Raw genomic sequence first — 13,885 nt, forward strand, 5'->3', positions numbered from 1 at the left:
ACATGAAGATAGGAGCGGCAACAAATCAGCAAACTGGGCAAACACCACTCAGACACAACTAGCAGTGACAAAATCATTACCAACAAACCAAAAAAGAGAGAAATCTAATTCTGCACCCACAGCCTTCACAGACTGGGCCTGATTAAAAAGGCAGATTGAATGTTTAGCGTCTGAATCCAATTATTTTTGGAAAGTCATACCGTGGCATTGTTTCTCTTTTATTTGTACTTGCCTGTCTGCCAGCTGAGGCACCTTGCTCATTGAGACAAAGAAAAGTTCCACCGTTTCAATTCTGAGATGTAATGAAAACACTAAATAAAAAAATCTTGTTCCAAAATCTTGAAAAACAGGAGTGAATACAACACTGCTCAAATTGGGGGATGCCAGTTAACACTAAAAGGACCAAATGGAGCCAATTTGAAGAGAAATGTCCTGATTACGAAACAAAATCTGTCATGTGACTTGTACTTTTTCATTTCTCTCCTTTTTAAAAAGAACTTATAATCTGTATAAAATTCGGCCATAGTAATGGCAATGCTATGATACAAATCCCCAATGTGGATATGCTTTTACTTTAAACAGGTGCAGCCAGTTGTCACACAGTCCTCCAATTTTATAGAAAAGAAAATGTCTGAATTGAGAATAAAAACCATCTTATTCACTTTACAAACGAGGAGCTGTGAATGTAGGTATGCAAACCTTAAAAGCACTTCTGATACTGTTGTTTTAACTTGAACTGAGGTGTCCCTTCCACTGCCTGCAGCCAGCATAACCACTGCTGACTCAAGAGTTCAGATCAATGCACCAGCTCAGTTCTGAAAGAGGAGCTTACATTGTTTTAACACTAAATACACAAGGGGAGTAAATTTGTAGTCATTTCATGAATATTGGCTGTTATTTTGTGCTTCAGTAGTTTGTTTGAAAGCTGTTTGAGGACGCTACAGTCGCCCAGCTGCTGAGAAAAAGAAAAAGCAACAATCTGATCAAGTTTTAATAACACTGCAGGAAACTGCCACTAATGATGGAATAACATTAAAACAAGGAAAACTGTACAAATCATGGATCAGAGTTTTCCAACAGATACAGCCATGCATAGTGTGGACATCAGAAACATATTTTAATAAATAAAACAGTTTCAGTACTGAACTCCAGCTAAGCAACAGGAGAACTGCTCAGGACAACAGTAACAACAAAATGCAAAAATAGCACACCATACCCACACTGTCAGCTAGAAAGAAGCAGATAAATTCTGCATATGAATAAGTAAATAAATACATAAACACTTGAACGTTTTGTCATTAAAAACCTGAATATTTTTCCGGCTTGGACAATGTGGAGAAATACTGAGAACGGATCCTTGTCAGGATATTTTATGGATCGAAACATCTTTGGATAAAGGGGGAACTAAAATGTACAGAAACCTCAACAACTCGGGAAAAAAAACAGCGACTTGATGCAGAAGAAAAAACAGGAACGCTGTAAATCCGATAATAACCCTCGAGTTCTTGAACACTGCATCAAAAAGCTTCAAACGAGGTTGTTTACACTCACACACCGCTCACCCTTGATTGCATGTCCAACGTTCACTTATAGGGGCGGGGCCGGTGCAGGTGTTTGGTCTTGGCTCTCTTTGAAAGTCCAACCCGGATTGGCCGTGCACATGTTTTCAGCGGTTCTAGTCTCCTGGGCTGCTCAGGTGCTCCTGCACACATCACACACATTAAACACATCCTTGAGTCACTCAGGTATATTTGGTGACTCATGTGACTTCTGTCTCAGAGAGTGACACTACATGCAGTCCATTTCCTACTAAACATTCTGCTCTCTATATTTTTAAAAGTTCAATCACTCCTAACCAGCTATTCCTGCACCTTCCTGTTTCTCTATGGCTCCAGAGACGAGTCAACAAGACATTTAAAGTTCTCTGCCCGTGTTAGCTGGCACCAGAAATACTAACCAGTAAAACAAATAGTATTTGATTAACATACAAAGACATTTACCTGTAGGTGTTACTACCTTGCACATGCAGCTGTCACAGTAAATTGGCATATAACTACACAACTGAAGCATCACATAACCACATTGTGCAGATGCATGTGGACATTAAAATGCAAGAAAACAGGCTGCTTCTCCTAGTACTGCTAATGTTAGCCACAATCAGCAACCTGAGATGACACTGTGTGCGTGTTTGCAGTATTATACACAGCAAAAATAAGTGGCACACATTTCATATACTAAAGCTGAAAAGATTAACATACTCTTTATCAATGTGCTGACAGAGTAGCGCTGCTATTAGACTTATTCTGTCCCACATACAGAAAAGGAGAAGACACTGCATCTCCAGGAAGGCAGGTGGTAAGATTCCTCAGAGGCAAGCCCACTTTACTCCCAGCAGAAACACTTGGGGTTATAAATGCAGTACAAACCCAGTCTGTTCAAATGTCTATTTTTCACATATTAAAGCGATTAGCCTAAATTATTACTGAATGATCTACACTGTTCCCCTCTGGCCAAAATAAAAAATATCAGCACTGTTTCTTTAAATCCTGGGAAAAAATCTGAATCCCATCCAAAGTGTTTTATCCATGAGATGTTTTTAAGTATAAGCTCAGCCTTTACATATAACTCACTGTGGCTCAGTTGTTCCATAAGAGTTAGACACATAAAGGATGGAGACCACACTTCCCGTTTGTGCTCCATCTCCCAGGGCTCTGAAAGCAGCATATTGACAGGGAGAGAAGAAGGACTCGCTAATTCTGTCCTACTGTATTTGCTGCTCTGTTTACCCTTCAGCCCATGTTTCTGCATTCGTGGAGCGCGTTATCGTTCCACCGCAGCATATTGTGGAAGGGGAGGAAATATTAATGAGAGTACGCTGTGTCAGGTTGAAACGACAAATCAATAAAAGTAATTATATTTCCTCAGTGAATTAACCCAGCTGACCTTTTAATCACCTGCTGCTCTGTAAAAACAATGTTAACTGAAAACAATGGAATAAAAGAGTGCTTAACTCTAATTAAACAACTCTCATGAAATGTTTTTTTCAAGCCTGTCATTTTTCCTTCTGACGTTTTCAACCATGTTATTTATGCTAATCACAGAGACACTTTGTTGCTACAAGGCTCCTTTTCTTCATAAATATATTCATCTTTGTTGTTTATTTCTTTTTAACAGAGACCAGAAATATTGAATTAAATCAACTATGAACCTCTGTGTTTCTCTGCAACAGGTGCTTCCCGGCACAGGTGTCCGCTAAGAGGCACTTCCTGCTCTCCGTCACTACTGACAGCAGTCCGAGAAACCACCGGATCACCTTCACACATGTCCAGGCTGTGGTCGTCGGCAACATCATCTAAAATTTAGAAAACAATAAACAGAAAACAATATATTTTCCATTGAGCAGTCAAAATCAGGACAAACTGGCAGAATTATCAGGATATCCAAGAAGAATCAGTTGAGCTCCTAAATGAACCAATATATAGTTATATACAGTGGATTATGGACAGTATATACATGATGAAAGTTATCCATTGGTTTATGCAGCACTGTTCTGAAGCCTCTTGACCACTGTCACCTTGATCTGTTGAAAGTAACTTTAGGAAGGATGACTGAGAACCCTTGCTTCATTTTTCAGACACTGGACTCAAACAGCTGAAGTTCATCAAACTTTTTCTTCCATGTGAGTCAGTTCTACTTATTATTTTTGATAATTTTAACTATTTTGCATATCAAGTACATGCTACTTTAAAAATATAATTTAATTTGCATTTATTTACTTAAATTATATGACAGACATCTAAGGAAGCTTTTGATTTCTGGGGTCAATTTGACCCAAATGTAAAAGATATTAGTTTTTAGTGTGATATAACAGCTGGGATGATTTAAATTAAATGGGGTAAAAGTAAAATTTCCTTGTCTTTTATCAATTTATCAGGTTCTTGCACTTGAATATCTATATCATATCTATCTAATAGACTCCAATTTGTTCATGTAAATGGAGAGTCCTCTTCACACACTAAGGCCAATTATGGTGTTCCACAGGGTTCAGTGCTAGGACCAATTCTATTTACATTGTACATGCTTCCCTTAGGCAGCATCATTAGAAGACATAGCATAAATTTTCACTGCTATGCAGATGACACGCAGCTCTATCTGTCCATGAAGCCAGGTAACACACACCAATTAGTTAAACTGCAGGAATGTCTTAAAGACATAAAGACCTGGATGGCCGCTAACTTTCTGCTTCTTAATTCAGATAAAACTGAGGTTATTGTACTCGGCCCTGAAAATCTTAGAAATATGGTATCTAAGCAGATTCTTACTCTGGATGGCATTACCTTGGCCTCCAGTAATGCTGTGAGGAACCTTGGAGTCATTTTTGACCAGGACATGTCCTTCAACGCACATATTAAACAAATATGTAAGACTGCTTTCTTCCATTTGCGCAACATCTCTAAAATTAGAAATATCCTGTCTCAGAGTGATGCTGAAAAATTAGTTCATGCATTTATTACTTCCAGGCTGGACTACTGTAATTCTTTATTATCAGGATGTCCTAAAAACTCACTGAAAAGCCTTCAGCTGATCCAAAATGCTGCAGCAAGGGTCCTGACAGGGACTAGAAAGAGAGAGCATATTTCTCCTGTTTTGGCTTCCCTTCATTGGCTTCCTGTTAAACCCAGAGTTGAATTCAAAATCCTGCTCCTCACATACAAGGTCTTAAATAATCAGGCCCCATCTTATCTTAATGACCTTGTAGTACCATATCACCCCATTAGAGCACTTCGCTCTCGCTCTGCAGGCCTACTTGTTGTTCCTAGAGTATTTAAAAGTAGAATGGGAGGCAGAGCCTTCAGTTTTCAGGCCCCTCTTCTGTGGAACCAGCTTCCAGTTTGGATTCGGGAGACAGACACTACCTCTACTTTCAAGATTAGGCTTAAAACTTTCCTTTTTGCTAAAGCATATAGTTAGGGCTGGACCAGGTGACCCTGAATCCTCCCTTAGTTATGCTGCAATAGACGTAGGCTGCCGGGGATTCCCATGATGCATTGAGTTTTTCCCTTCCAGTCACCTTTCTCACTCACTATGTGTTAATAGACCTCTCTGCATCGAATCATATCTGTTATTAATCTCTGTCTCTCTTCCACAGCATGTCTTTATCCTGTTTTTCTTCTTTCACCCCAATCGGTCGCAGCAGATGGCCCCGCCCCTCCCTGAGCCTGGTTCTGCCGGAGGTTTCTTCCTGTTAAAAGGGAGTTTTTCCTTCCCACTGTCGCCAAAGTGCTTGCTCATAGGGGGTCATATGATTGTTGGGTTTTTCTCTGTATTTATTATTGTGCTATCTACTGTACAATATAAAGCGCCTTGAGGCGACTTTTGTTGTGATTTGGCGCTATATAAATAAAACTGAATTGAATTGAACAAAGTTTAACAAATTGCTTTGAATTTTATTTTGGGGTTTTTTTTGGTTGCTTTCATATCTTTTTGTAACATTAAATAAAAACATTAAGGTACAATAATTAACTTGCTATCTTGTTATCTTGCATAGTCTGAGCACAGTCTTGTCATCTCTGTTAGTCTGTCAGGAAATCATGAGAAACAAATACGTGTATTTCCGCAAACTATTCATTGATGATTTATTCATGTAAGCATGCTAGCTTGGATTTGGACATTTAAATTAGGACAGTCTACATGAGAGATGTCACAATCCTAGAACTTCAAACGTAATACCGATACCCAGGAAAATACTCGTCACTTGAAAAACAACTAAGAGGCACTTACTATTAACCACAGCTGCGAGGTGGTCCTGTAATAACATGTCATGACTAATGTGGTTATTTAAGTATGCACTCGTAACATTAACGTTTATGATAACTGTTCAGTACTTCAGTGTTGTAGTAACAGGAACTTTCCTGACCTCTTTAATACTTCACAAAGTGTTTTTCAGTGTTTTGAATGTCAGTAACAGGAAGTGCCGTGTGCCTGTCTGGGTGAAGTTAAGTCAGCTGGAGGAGGTGAAGACAGCACTGCTGGTATTGATGCAGTTGCAAATTAGTACATCATCTTAAATATAATTTTTAGTATTGATTTGAGTTTAAGTATTAGTATTTTTAACAACCCGAGTTTACACTGTGCAGCTGAAGCATCTCATTTGAACGGCCAGAGGAAACGCCTGGGGTACTTACTGCTGTGTCTCATGGGCGCAGTCAGTACTACTGTGTTTGCTCTGTCCTACATATACCTACCTGATGCGGCGCCTCTGTGGCGTCCCACGTCTGGACTGGTGAGACGTTCTGTCCGTTCTGAAGCGCTGCCTTCCAAGACTTTAGTTCTGTCAGTGCACTGCTCAGGTGAGATAAAGTTTGGTTTGCAGTCATTTTCAAAGTCATTTCTACTGATCTCAAAAAACAAATTCAGCTCTTTCAAGACCGAGTCGAACTGGTTTTTCATTTCAAACTCAGCACAGCTGTTCACACCAGAGGCAGGGCTGTCACTCTCAGCGGAAACAGTAGAGGACATTAACTCTGGGTTTAATTCATCCTGAATGTGCTCAGAGGAATCACAGACCGATTCACAGTTAGGCTCTCGCTCAGGCCATTCGAGAGCAATGGCATCTGCTCCTAAGATGAAGTTTGGGAGTTCATTACAGGCAGAATCACTGCTAAGAAGCCTGTTTGCCATGTTCTCAGTGATACACTCCTCCTCCTCTTCTGGTATCCTCTCATGCATGTTGCTTTCTGCCACTGACATAAAGTGGTATAGCATTCGCTCGGGTGTTTTCAGCCGCTGCCCGGGCAAGCTGACGAGGACAGGGATGTTGCCCACTCCAGTGGCGTCATCATCATCTGGTGAGAGTTGGATCTTTTCGAAAGTGTCAAACCCCTCCGGCACTAGGTTACAGAAAGCAGATGGCAATGGGGAAAATCTGTCACTGCAGTTTATGGAAGTGGGATTACTGTGAGCCTTCTGTGAATGGCTTAAATTGCCCTGACACGGTACGACTGCATCGGTTGTTGAAGAAAAACTGAAGGCTAAAAAGTCAGCTTTATTTTCAGCTTTGTCTTGGCAATCAGAGACACAACTAAGCTTGTGTTCTTGTCCATCTTCACTTCCCAAGGGCAATTTGCTCCACTCTGTCCATTCGTCAGCGCCTTCACCAGATGACAGTTGAGTCATGTCTGCTTTGTGGTCATTTTGCCGCTGAACATAATCCTCAGATTGCACCAGTGTCTCTGAGTTTTCAGGCCCATCAGTTTTCATTTCGTCTCCAACTTCTGTCACTTCTTTTCTTTCCTCTTCTCCCACTTCTGTCATGGAAATGTCAGCACTGAATGGTTGGTCAGACAAACGCTCGAGCTTGCTTCTTTGTTCAGTTTCGGTGAGCTTTAATTCATTGTCCCATTCATGTGCTTCACCCTTGTTCCACTCAGCCTTGCAATCACAAGTAAGTACTTCAGTTGTGTTATCCTTGTGCTGTTCATTCTGCAGTAGAGGTTTTTCCTCCAACTCCACTGTTCTCTTTGGGTTCATATATTCATTAATTTCCAATTCTTTCACAAAACAGAAGATTTCTTTGCTTTCTTTTATCACAGCTGTCATGTCCAGGCTGTCAATTCCTCTCTGTGAATGTTCGACTTCCGACGTCTCCAGGTGGTCAAGCCTGACAGAAAAACAGCTGGAGCGACTCTGCTCTTTGAACTCATGTCCCATGGAACCGTGGCTTCCTTCTATTGCATGATCCCCAGGAGGGAGAGGCTTTGTAGGACTCCTGCTGAACCTGGATTTCCATTGACAGTCGCATTCAATGAAAGTCGTGTGTGTTTCATTGGTGGTGATGGAAGAAGACTGTGGTCCTGCCTGACAGAAGTCATCGTTTGCACCTTCCTGATGCCATGTCCTGCTTTCATTATTAAAGCACTCTGTCCGGTCGGGACATGAAACCTTTTCTGATGGCCTCATGTGGGAATGGAGTGGAAGAGGCATTTCCGTCGTGTCAACTTCTACTGATGGAGATAATTTGGGACCTGCAGCGCTTGCTGAGTTACAGCAGTTTTCTTCAGCTTCCCTGTCAGTTTCACTACAGATCGCAGGGTCAATTACATGGAAAGGGCCTTCATCATTATCTCCTTCAGCCAGCTCTTGACTGATTCTATCCGGCAATGTAGTCACTGTTGTGTGATCAGCTGTTTCACTCTGAGCTTTGGCTATTATCTTGCAAGCACCATCCGCTCTTTTTTCCCCACAGAGGTCATCAACATCGAGATTCGTGCTTTCATTTGCAGGATTTCTTTCTAACATCACATCATGAGAAAGAATTGATCTTTCACCGCATTCGGCAGCAAAAAGGATGAGGCCTTTCTTATTAACTTGGCCTTCGGTTTTCCCATCACAGACAGAAACATTTTCCTTCTCACAGAACTGTAATCCTGAATCATTTTTTTCCTTTTTCCCAACTTCTGCCAAGTTCCCAGAGGGCTCTTCTACAGGGTCTGAACAGAGTGGTTTAGAATCTGCATAATCACTGGAAGATCTCTTACTCCCACTCTCTTCCTTAGTAAAAAAAATATACTCATTAAATTCAGGTTCAGTCCTCTTCTGAGTCGTCTCTACAACTTCAGCAAATTGGCTCCTTGTGCTACAGAAACCTCCGTCACGGACTGATTCTTTATTAGTACAATTAGGTTGACATCTGACCTCTTCATTTCTTGTCTGCATTTCGTTGACATTTTTTTGGACCTGTCTCCCGTATTTTTCATTTCCAGTGGAAGGACTGCAATCGCCAGGGGTTTGATCTTTAAGGGATGTCCCTGGTAGCCTGCCATCAGAATGACTGGATGTGTTGGTACTGGCTATGGTGGCAGATTCTCCTAATGAACTATCTGTATCATCTGACTGGTAAAAGCTGAGTTTGTCTGTTTCAGTAACTGGAAGCTGCTCCTCTTTCCCCAGGAGTAGGTAGCTCTCAGTGGGAATATAACACACTTTAGATGAGTCCACGTGTGTACTCTTATTGTATGAAGTCAACGCAGTATTAGGACTGACATCAGACTTAGTGTCTTGTGGTCGTTCCTGAGATTTCTCATCTTCCAAACATTCAAGTGTGCTAATCAGGCCCTCGGTTTTCTGCAGGGTACTTGCTGATGATGGGGAATGATTAGTTTTCCTAAATGTCAAAAGCTCTGGAAAGTCGAACCTGCTTAACCCACTGTAGTCATTCATCACTCTACACTCAGGTCTGGATCGTTTTGGGGAGGGTGGTGACGTGAGCTCCCTCTCTGTTTGTGAGATGTCAACATCTTGTGGGACTTTCATGTTCTCATCGACTTATAAAACCTAAAAAAAATAAATAAAAAAAAAACCACAGTGTGAGCTCTGCATCTGGAAGCTACACAACTCAAATCCAAGTGTTACTCGTCAAATAAGCAACCATGTCCAGAATGTTGCTAATACAAAACTTACTGTTGGCAAATAACATTTTTATGAAGAAAAAACACAGTCCAGAGGCTGGATTACAAAGGCATCATTATAACAATGCTGGTGAACAATGAGCTACTTTATCATGTACCAGCAGCACATGCAGCATCTCACCTTATGACTCCAATCACATGGAACTAATCCCTCAACAATCCTTTAAAGAAACAAAAGATAATATTGTGTTATTCTAGTATCACGTACTGATGTGGTTTCTGACCATACCACTGATGTTTACACACTATGCACCTCAGTACCAGTACTTTGTGTACAATGAGCATGATAAGCCTCTTTCTTATAAGATATTTTGACTGATCAGATAACATATTAACAAGTTTTACTAGCATCTTTTACATCAGCTCCCACAGGATTCAACTGAGCCATGACCCTATAACCTAAAACTGAAACAGCTGAGTGGAAGTCAGTCAGCATTCATTTTATGATTTGTGGTTTTAACATGTCAAACTGATGCCATTACCCACACAAAAGACAGAAGGAAGACTTTCAGGACAACAGGGTGCCTGGCATATCTTGTCATACATAAATACTGTAGCGGTCTACTACATGATATATACACTATATGGAGAGTATTGGGTCACACCCTTAACGTTTGAATTCATGTGTTTTCAGTCCCATTGAAACAGGTGTATAAAACCAAGCACATAACAGTGCAGTCTACCTTTATAAACATTTTTTGAAGAATGGATCACTCTAAAGAGCTCAATGATTTCAGGTATGCTACTGTAATAGAATATCATCATTGCAACAAGCCAGTTTGTGAAATTTCTGCCCACCTAGATATTCCAATCAACTGATCAACTGTGAGTAGAATTAATCCAAACTCAAAGCATTTAGACACCACAGCAGTTCAGCCACAAATGGCACACCAGGTAAACTTACAGAGCAGGGCTGCTGAGGTGTATAGTGTGTCAAGCTCACTAAGGCTCTGCTAACTCAATTTTCTGTAAAGCTCCATTAACATCAGCATAAAACTATGCACCGGGAACTTCATGACAGCTGCTGTAGGTGTAGCTTGTAGCTGGCTTAGTAAAATAGAATAGAATAGAATGCCTTTATTGTCACTATACAGTTGTACAATGAGATACAGAGTAGGGCTGCACGATTAATCGTTAGAAAATCGCGATCTCGATTCATACTTATGTGCGATCTCATTTCCAAATGACAACGATTTAAAAAAAAAAAAGAAAAAAGAAAAAAGACGACGACGATTGTACCGCATTTTGATCCGGGACGTAATCTGCATAAAAACAAGTGCTCCTTCTTCCTGCTCAACAAATGACAAGGGCGGAGCCTTATACCATGTGATACAGAAGCTGCAAGGTGATGCTCAAATTGGCAGGGAAAAAACAACAGAGAACACGTCAGGGATGACGAGAAAGTGACAGGAGAAAATTCGTCCCGGTCAACCACCCAAACATCAATAACGGGAACCTTATACAGCGCTTATACTCGTGGAACTCCTGCAGGCACAAAGAAATTATGGAGGCTATTACTTATCACCTGACCAAAGATATGTCAACACTGTGCAAAATGTCAACACTGTGCAAAATGAGGGATTTAGGAAAATGATCAACAGCCTAGACAAACGCTACACAGTGCCATCCCGCAACTATTTTTCTATTGTTGCACTACCTGCTCTATACACGCAGTGTCCAGCAACGGTGGAGACGGAATTTCAAGCAGTACAACATTTTGCGGCAACCACAAAATGTGAGGCATTTATTGTTTTTATGTTTATTTATTGTTTTTATGTTCAGTGTCAACTGTTAGGAAGTTGATGTGCAGTTAATAAGTGCAATAAATATTTATATTGGAAAAGAAAATCGTGAGAGAATCGTGATCTCAATTTTAAGCAAAAAAATCGTGATTCTCATTTTATGCAAAATCGTGCAGCCCTAATACAGAGCATCTCCTACTCAGTGCAAACATGCTGGGGGGCACAGTTCTGCAGCGCTATATACATATGGACAGTAAAACAACCACAAAAGAAATTTTCCAAAGACAGAAAACGTTGTAGATGTTAATGACCACTGTCGTGAACAACGATCAAAAAACTAAAAAAGGCCATGAGATTGCTCACCACATGATGGAATATTTCATTATTGTACCCATCCTAGTATAACAAGGTAGTCTGCAGCTAGCAAAGGTAAAAAGAGACTTGGGTTTGCTAGCTGTTAGCCTTCATTTAGCCTTTACCTTCTATCCATTGCAACAGAACTAACAGTTTATACCAAGTGCCTGCCTCTTCAGAGATCCCCAAATTACTCTTTAAAGTCACTTGTAATAGTATAACTTGGTTTTCGTAGTATGTTAGGTATAACTGCTGTATAGAGGTAATATTTACAAGTGAAGCTAGCTGGCTTCTCACTAGCTTAGTTCGTTATATTGCTATAATAATAAAGGAAAATATACTACGACTTTGTTTTACACTGTAAGCTATAATGATCACTTACTCTCCAGATGCTGTAAGTTAAGTTTTTTGCCCACGTTTGTTACCGTATGAAGGAAAGCTTTTTCACCAGGCTGCTTTATTTACAATCGCTGGCTAACTGACGTTGCTACTGTCCCACATTTGGCGCGAAACTAACAGGGCTGATTAATATGACGTAACTAAGGTTTAGCTAACATAAACTCAACGCCGTCAATATTAGCCTCTGCTCTTTAACACAACCACTCATTGAAATGTGTATTTCTGACACTGGAAGGCAAAGAAAGGTTTGTATTACTTTACAAAATATTATTGGACACAAACGCCGGTGTTTGTCTGCTCCTCGCTGCCTTTATTGTCTGTATCGCTGATCCACAGCCACAGGCTGGCAGCGGGAGCGAGGCAGACGCACACTGCGCGCTCTCTCAGTATCTGTCTCCTCCTCTCAGCACATCAGCAGCAGTTTGTGTTGCGCAGCATCATCCTACGGACCTGCACAGCTTTCTCTCTGTAAAAGCCCGACTTCTCCCCAGCATTAAACTAAAATTAAATAAATCCAACAACCCAAAAGGCACAGCTAATCTTAAGCTCGACAAAAGAGCATTTCTTGCTGTTTCCGGTACTCGCAGGTGTTTTCTTTCTTTTTTCTTTTTTCTTTTTTTCGGACCACTCCAGACACCAGACCGGACTCCACACTCGTTGACTCCACACTCTCGCAAGGTAGGATGAAAGCTTCGCGTAAAATGTTGACATATGCATGAAAATCTCATTATTGCACTGCTCGGCATCATCTCAATTTATATATATTTATATTTATATCAGCATGATGCAACTCAGTGCGTCATCCTTTCGGTATCATAAGGCTAATGTATCGATGTATTGGGTTTGAAGTCCATGTTAATAAGGACACACACATACAAATATATATATATCAGTACAGCCTTCTGATCATATCGCATTAGATAAACATGGTTGTTTCTTACCTGGGTTTACTCTTGCTGCTTACACACACACACACCCATAAAGCTTGTGGATTTAACAACAAAAGTGTGGAGAGCGAGGCTGTTCTGTGTAACAGTGGGGACTGTGTGAAATTTGACGATTTGTACTTGTGACTTGCGTGGGGTGGGCTGCTATGACATGGCACCGTGTGGTGTGATGTGCTGTAGTTTGTCACTGGTGCTGATGTTGTGCAAGGGTGTGTGTGTGTGTGCATGCAAGAAGAAGACGGGGGTGTGGTGTGTGTCCTTAACCCCAATCACCCTCAGTGGTTGTTGTTTTTTTCTTTTGCAAATCAATCTTGCATGAGCACATCACATCCACCAGCCCCATCCAATCATTGTTGCCCCCCCCCACCTCTTCTACAGACACACACATTAATCTCTCCTGTAATATTTGCCCAAATTAAAGCCTCAGATTGCTTTGTTCCTATCCTTGCTCGTCTTAGGACTCTGCCCGCCTCTCAAGGTCATCCCCTGTTTGCAAATAATGGTAAAGGATAGTGTTATGTAACAGCCCACAGCCTGGCTCTGGAGCAGGTCTGTTGTGTCAGACCATACCTGTGTGCTGATGTGTAATTACATGATGTGTAATTACTATCTGTTGAACCCTCAGTGCACTGTGAGACAAAGGGCTGTGACTCAGATTTGGAGTCAGCATGGCGCTCTGCTCTGCATCGCACTGCAGAGTGACCCCTCGTCCCAGACTCAGCCCCACTCAGCTCTCTTGCTAAAACAAACCACTGGCTGATGATGCACCAGCTGCCCCTCTTGTCCCTTTGTAGATGTGAGTAACCGCCTCAAAACATTACAATGCATATAATTAAGTGCCATCAGGCGTATTTTTATTTTTTTGGGGGGGGGGTTGGTCACCCTAAGTCTCCAGTCACCCCCTGATTGCTTTCCTTGCCTTTATCCCATTTCTAGCAGTGCACCATCTCTCTGGTGTTGGAGACAGTGTAACAGA

At 41.2% G+C, this 13,885-nt stretch overlaps 2 protein-coding genes across 8 annotated transcripts in view; one reads left to right on the forward strand and one right to left on the reverse strand.

Moving 5' to 3' along the window:
• Positions 1-978: 978 nt before the first annotated feature.
• On the reverse strand, positions 979-12,925 carry LOC102076202 (uncharacterized). Of its 7 annotated transcripts, XM_013268858.3 has the most exons (6): positions 11,946-12,166; positions 9,589-9,628; positions 9,194-9,333; positions 6,246-6,342; positions 3,209-3,352; positions 979-1,702 (listed from the first exon to the last, which is right to left on the reverse strand). In XM_013268858.3, exons 3-6 carry the CDS (start codon positions 9,310-9,312, stop codon positions 1,676-1,678), a joined length of 387 nt encoding a protein of 128 aa, XP_013124312.1. In that variant the 5' UTR covers positions 9,313-9,333; positions 9,589-9,628; positions 11,946-12,166; the 3' UTR covers positions 979-1,675. The 7 variants fall into 7 exon arrangements, with proteins under 7 accessions (XP_013124312.1, XP_005449894.1, XP_025754564.1 ...); XM_005449837.2 differs by lacking the exon at positions 11,946-12,166 and adding an exon at positions 12,219-12,354 and having other exon boundaries at positions 6,246-9,333; XM_025898779.1 differs by having other exon boundaries at positions 6,246-9,333; positions 11,989-12,166.
• The window catches only part of vsnl1a (visinin-like 1a), a 43,667-nt gene continuing 42,226 nt past the window's right edge, over positions 12,445-13,885 (forward strand). Inside the window, exon 1 of the mRNA XM_003440702.4 lies at positions 12,445-12,640. The gene's annotated coding sequence lies outside the window, so the exon portion shown is untranslated. The remainder of the gene's footprint in view (positions 12,641-13,885) is intronic.

Source organism: Oreochromis niloticus, linkage group LG15, assembly GCF_001858045.2.
Source record: "Oreochromis niloticus isolate F11D_XX linkage group LG15, O_niloticus_UMD_NMBU, whole genome shotgun sequence".
NCBI lineage: Eukaryota > Metazoa > Chordata > Actinopteri > Cichliformes > Cichlidae > Oreochromis > Oreochromis niloticus.

Excerpts from the sequence above, each read along its gene's own strand:
- LOC102076202 (XM_025898781.1), bottom strand. The coding sequence starts at position 9,312 with ATGAAAGTCCCACAAGATGTTGACATCTCACAAACAGAGAGGGAGCTC. Across the intron at positions 3,353-6,245 it reads CCACAGAGGCGCCGCATCAG|ATGATGTTGCCGACGACCAC; the intron begins GTAGGTATATGT and ends TCTAAATTTTAG. Across the intron at positions 1,703-3,208 it reads TGTTGCAGAGAAACACAGAG|GAGCACCTGAGCAGCCCAGG; the intron begins GTTCATAGTTGA and ends TGATGTGTGCAG.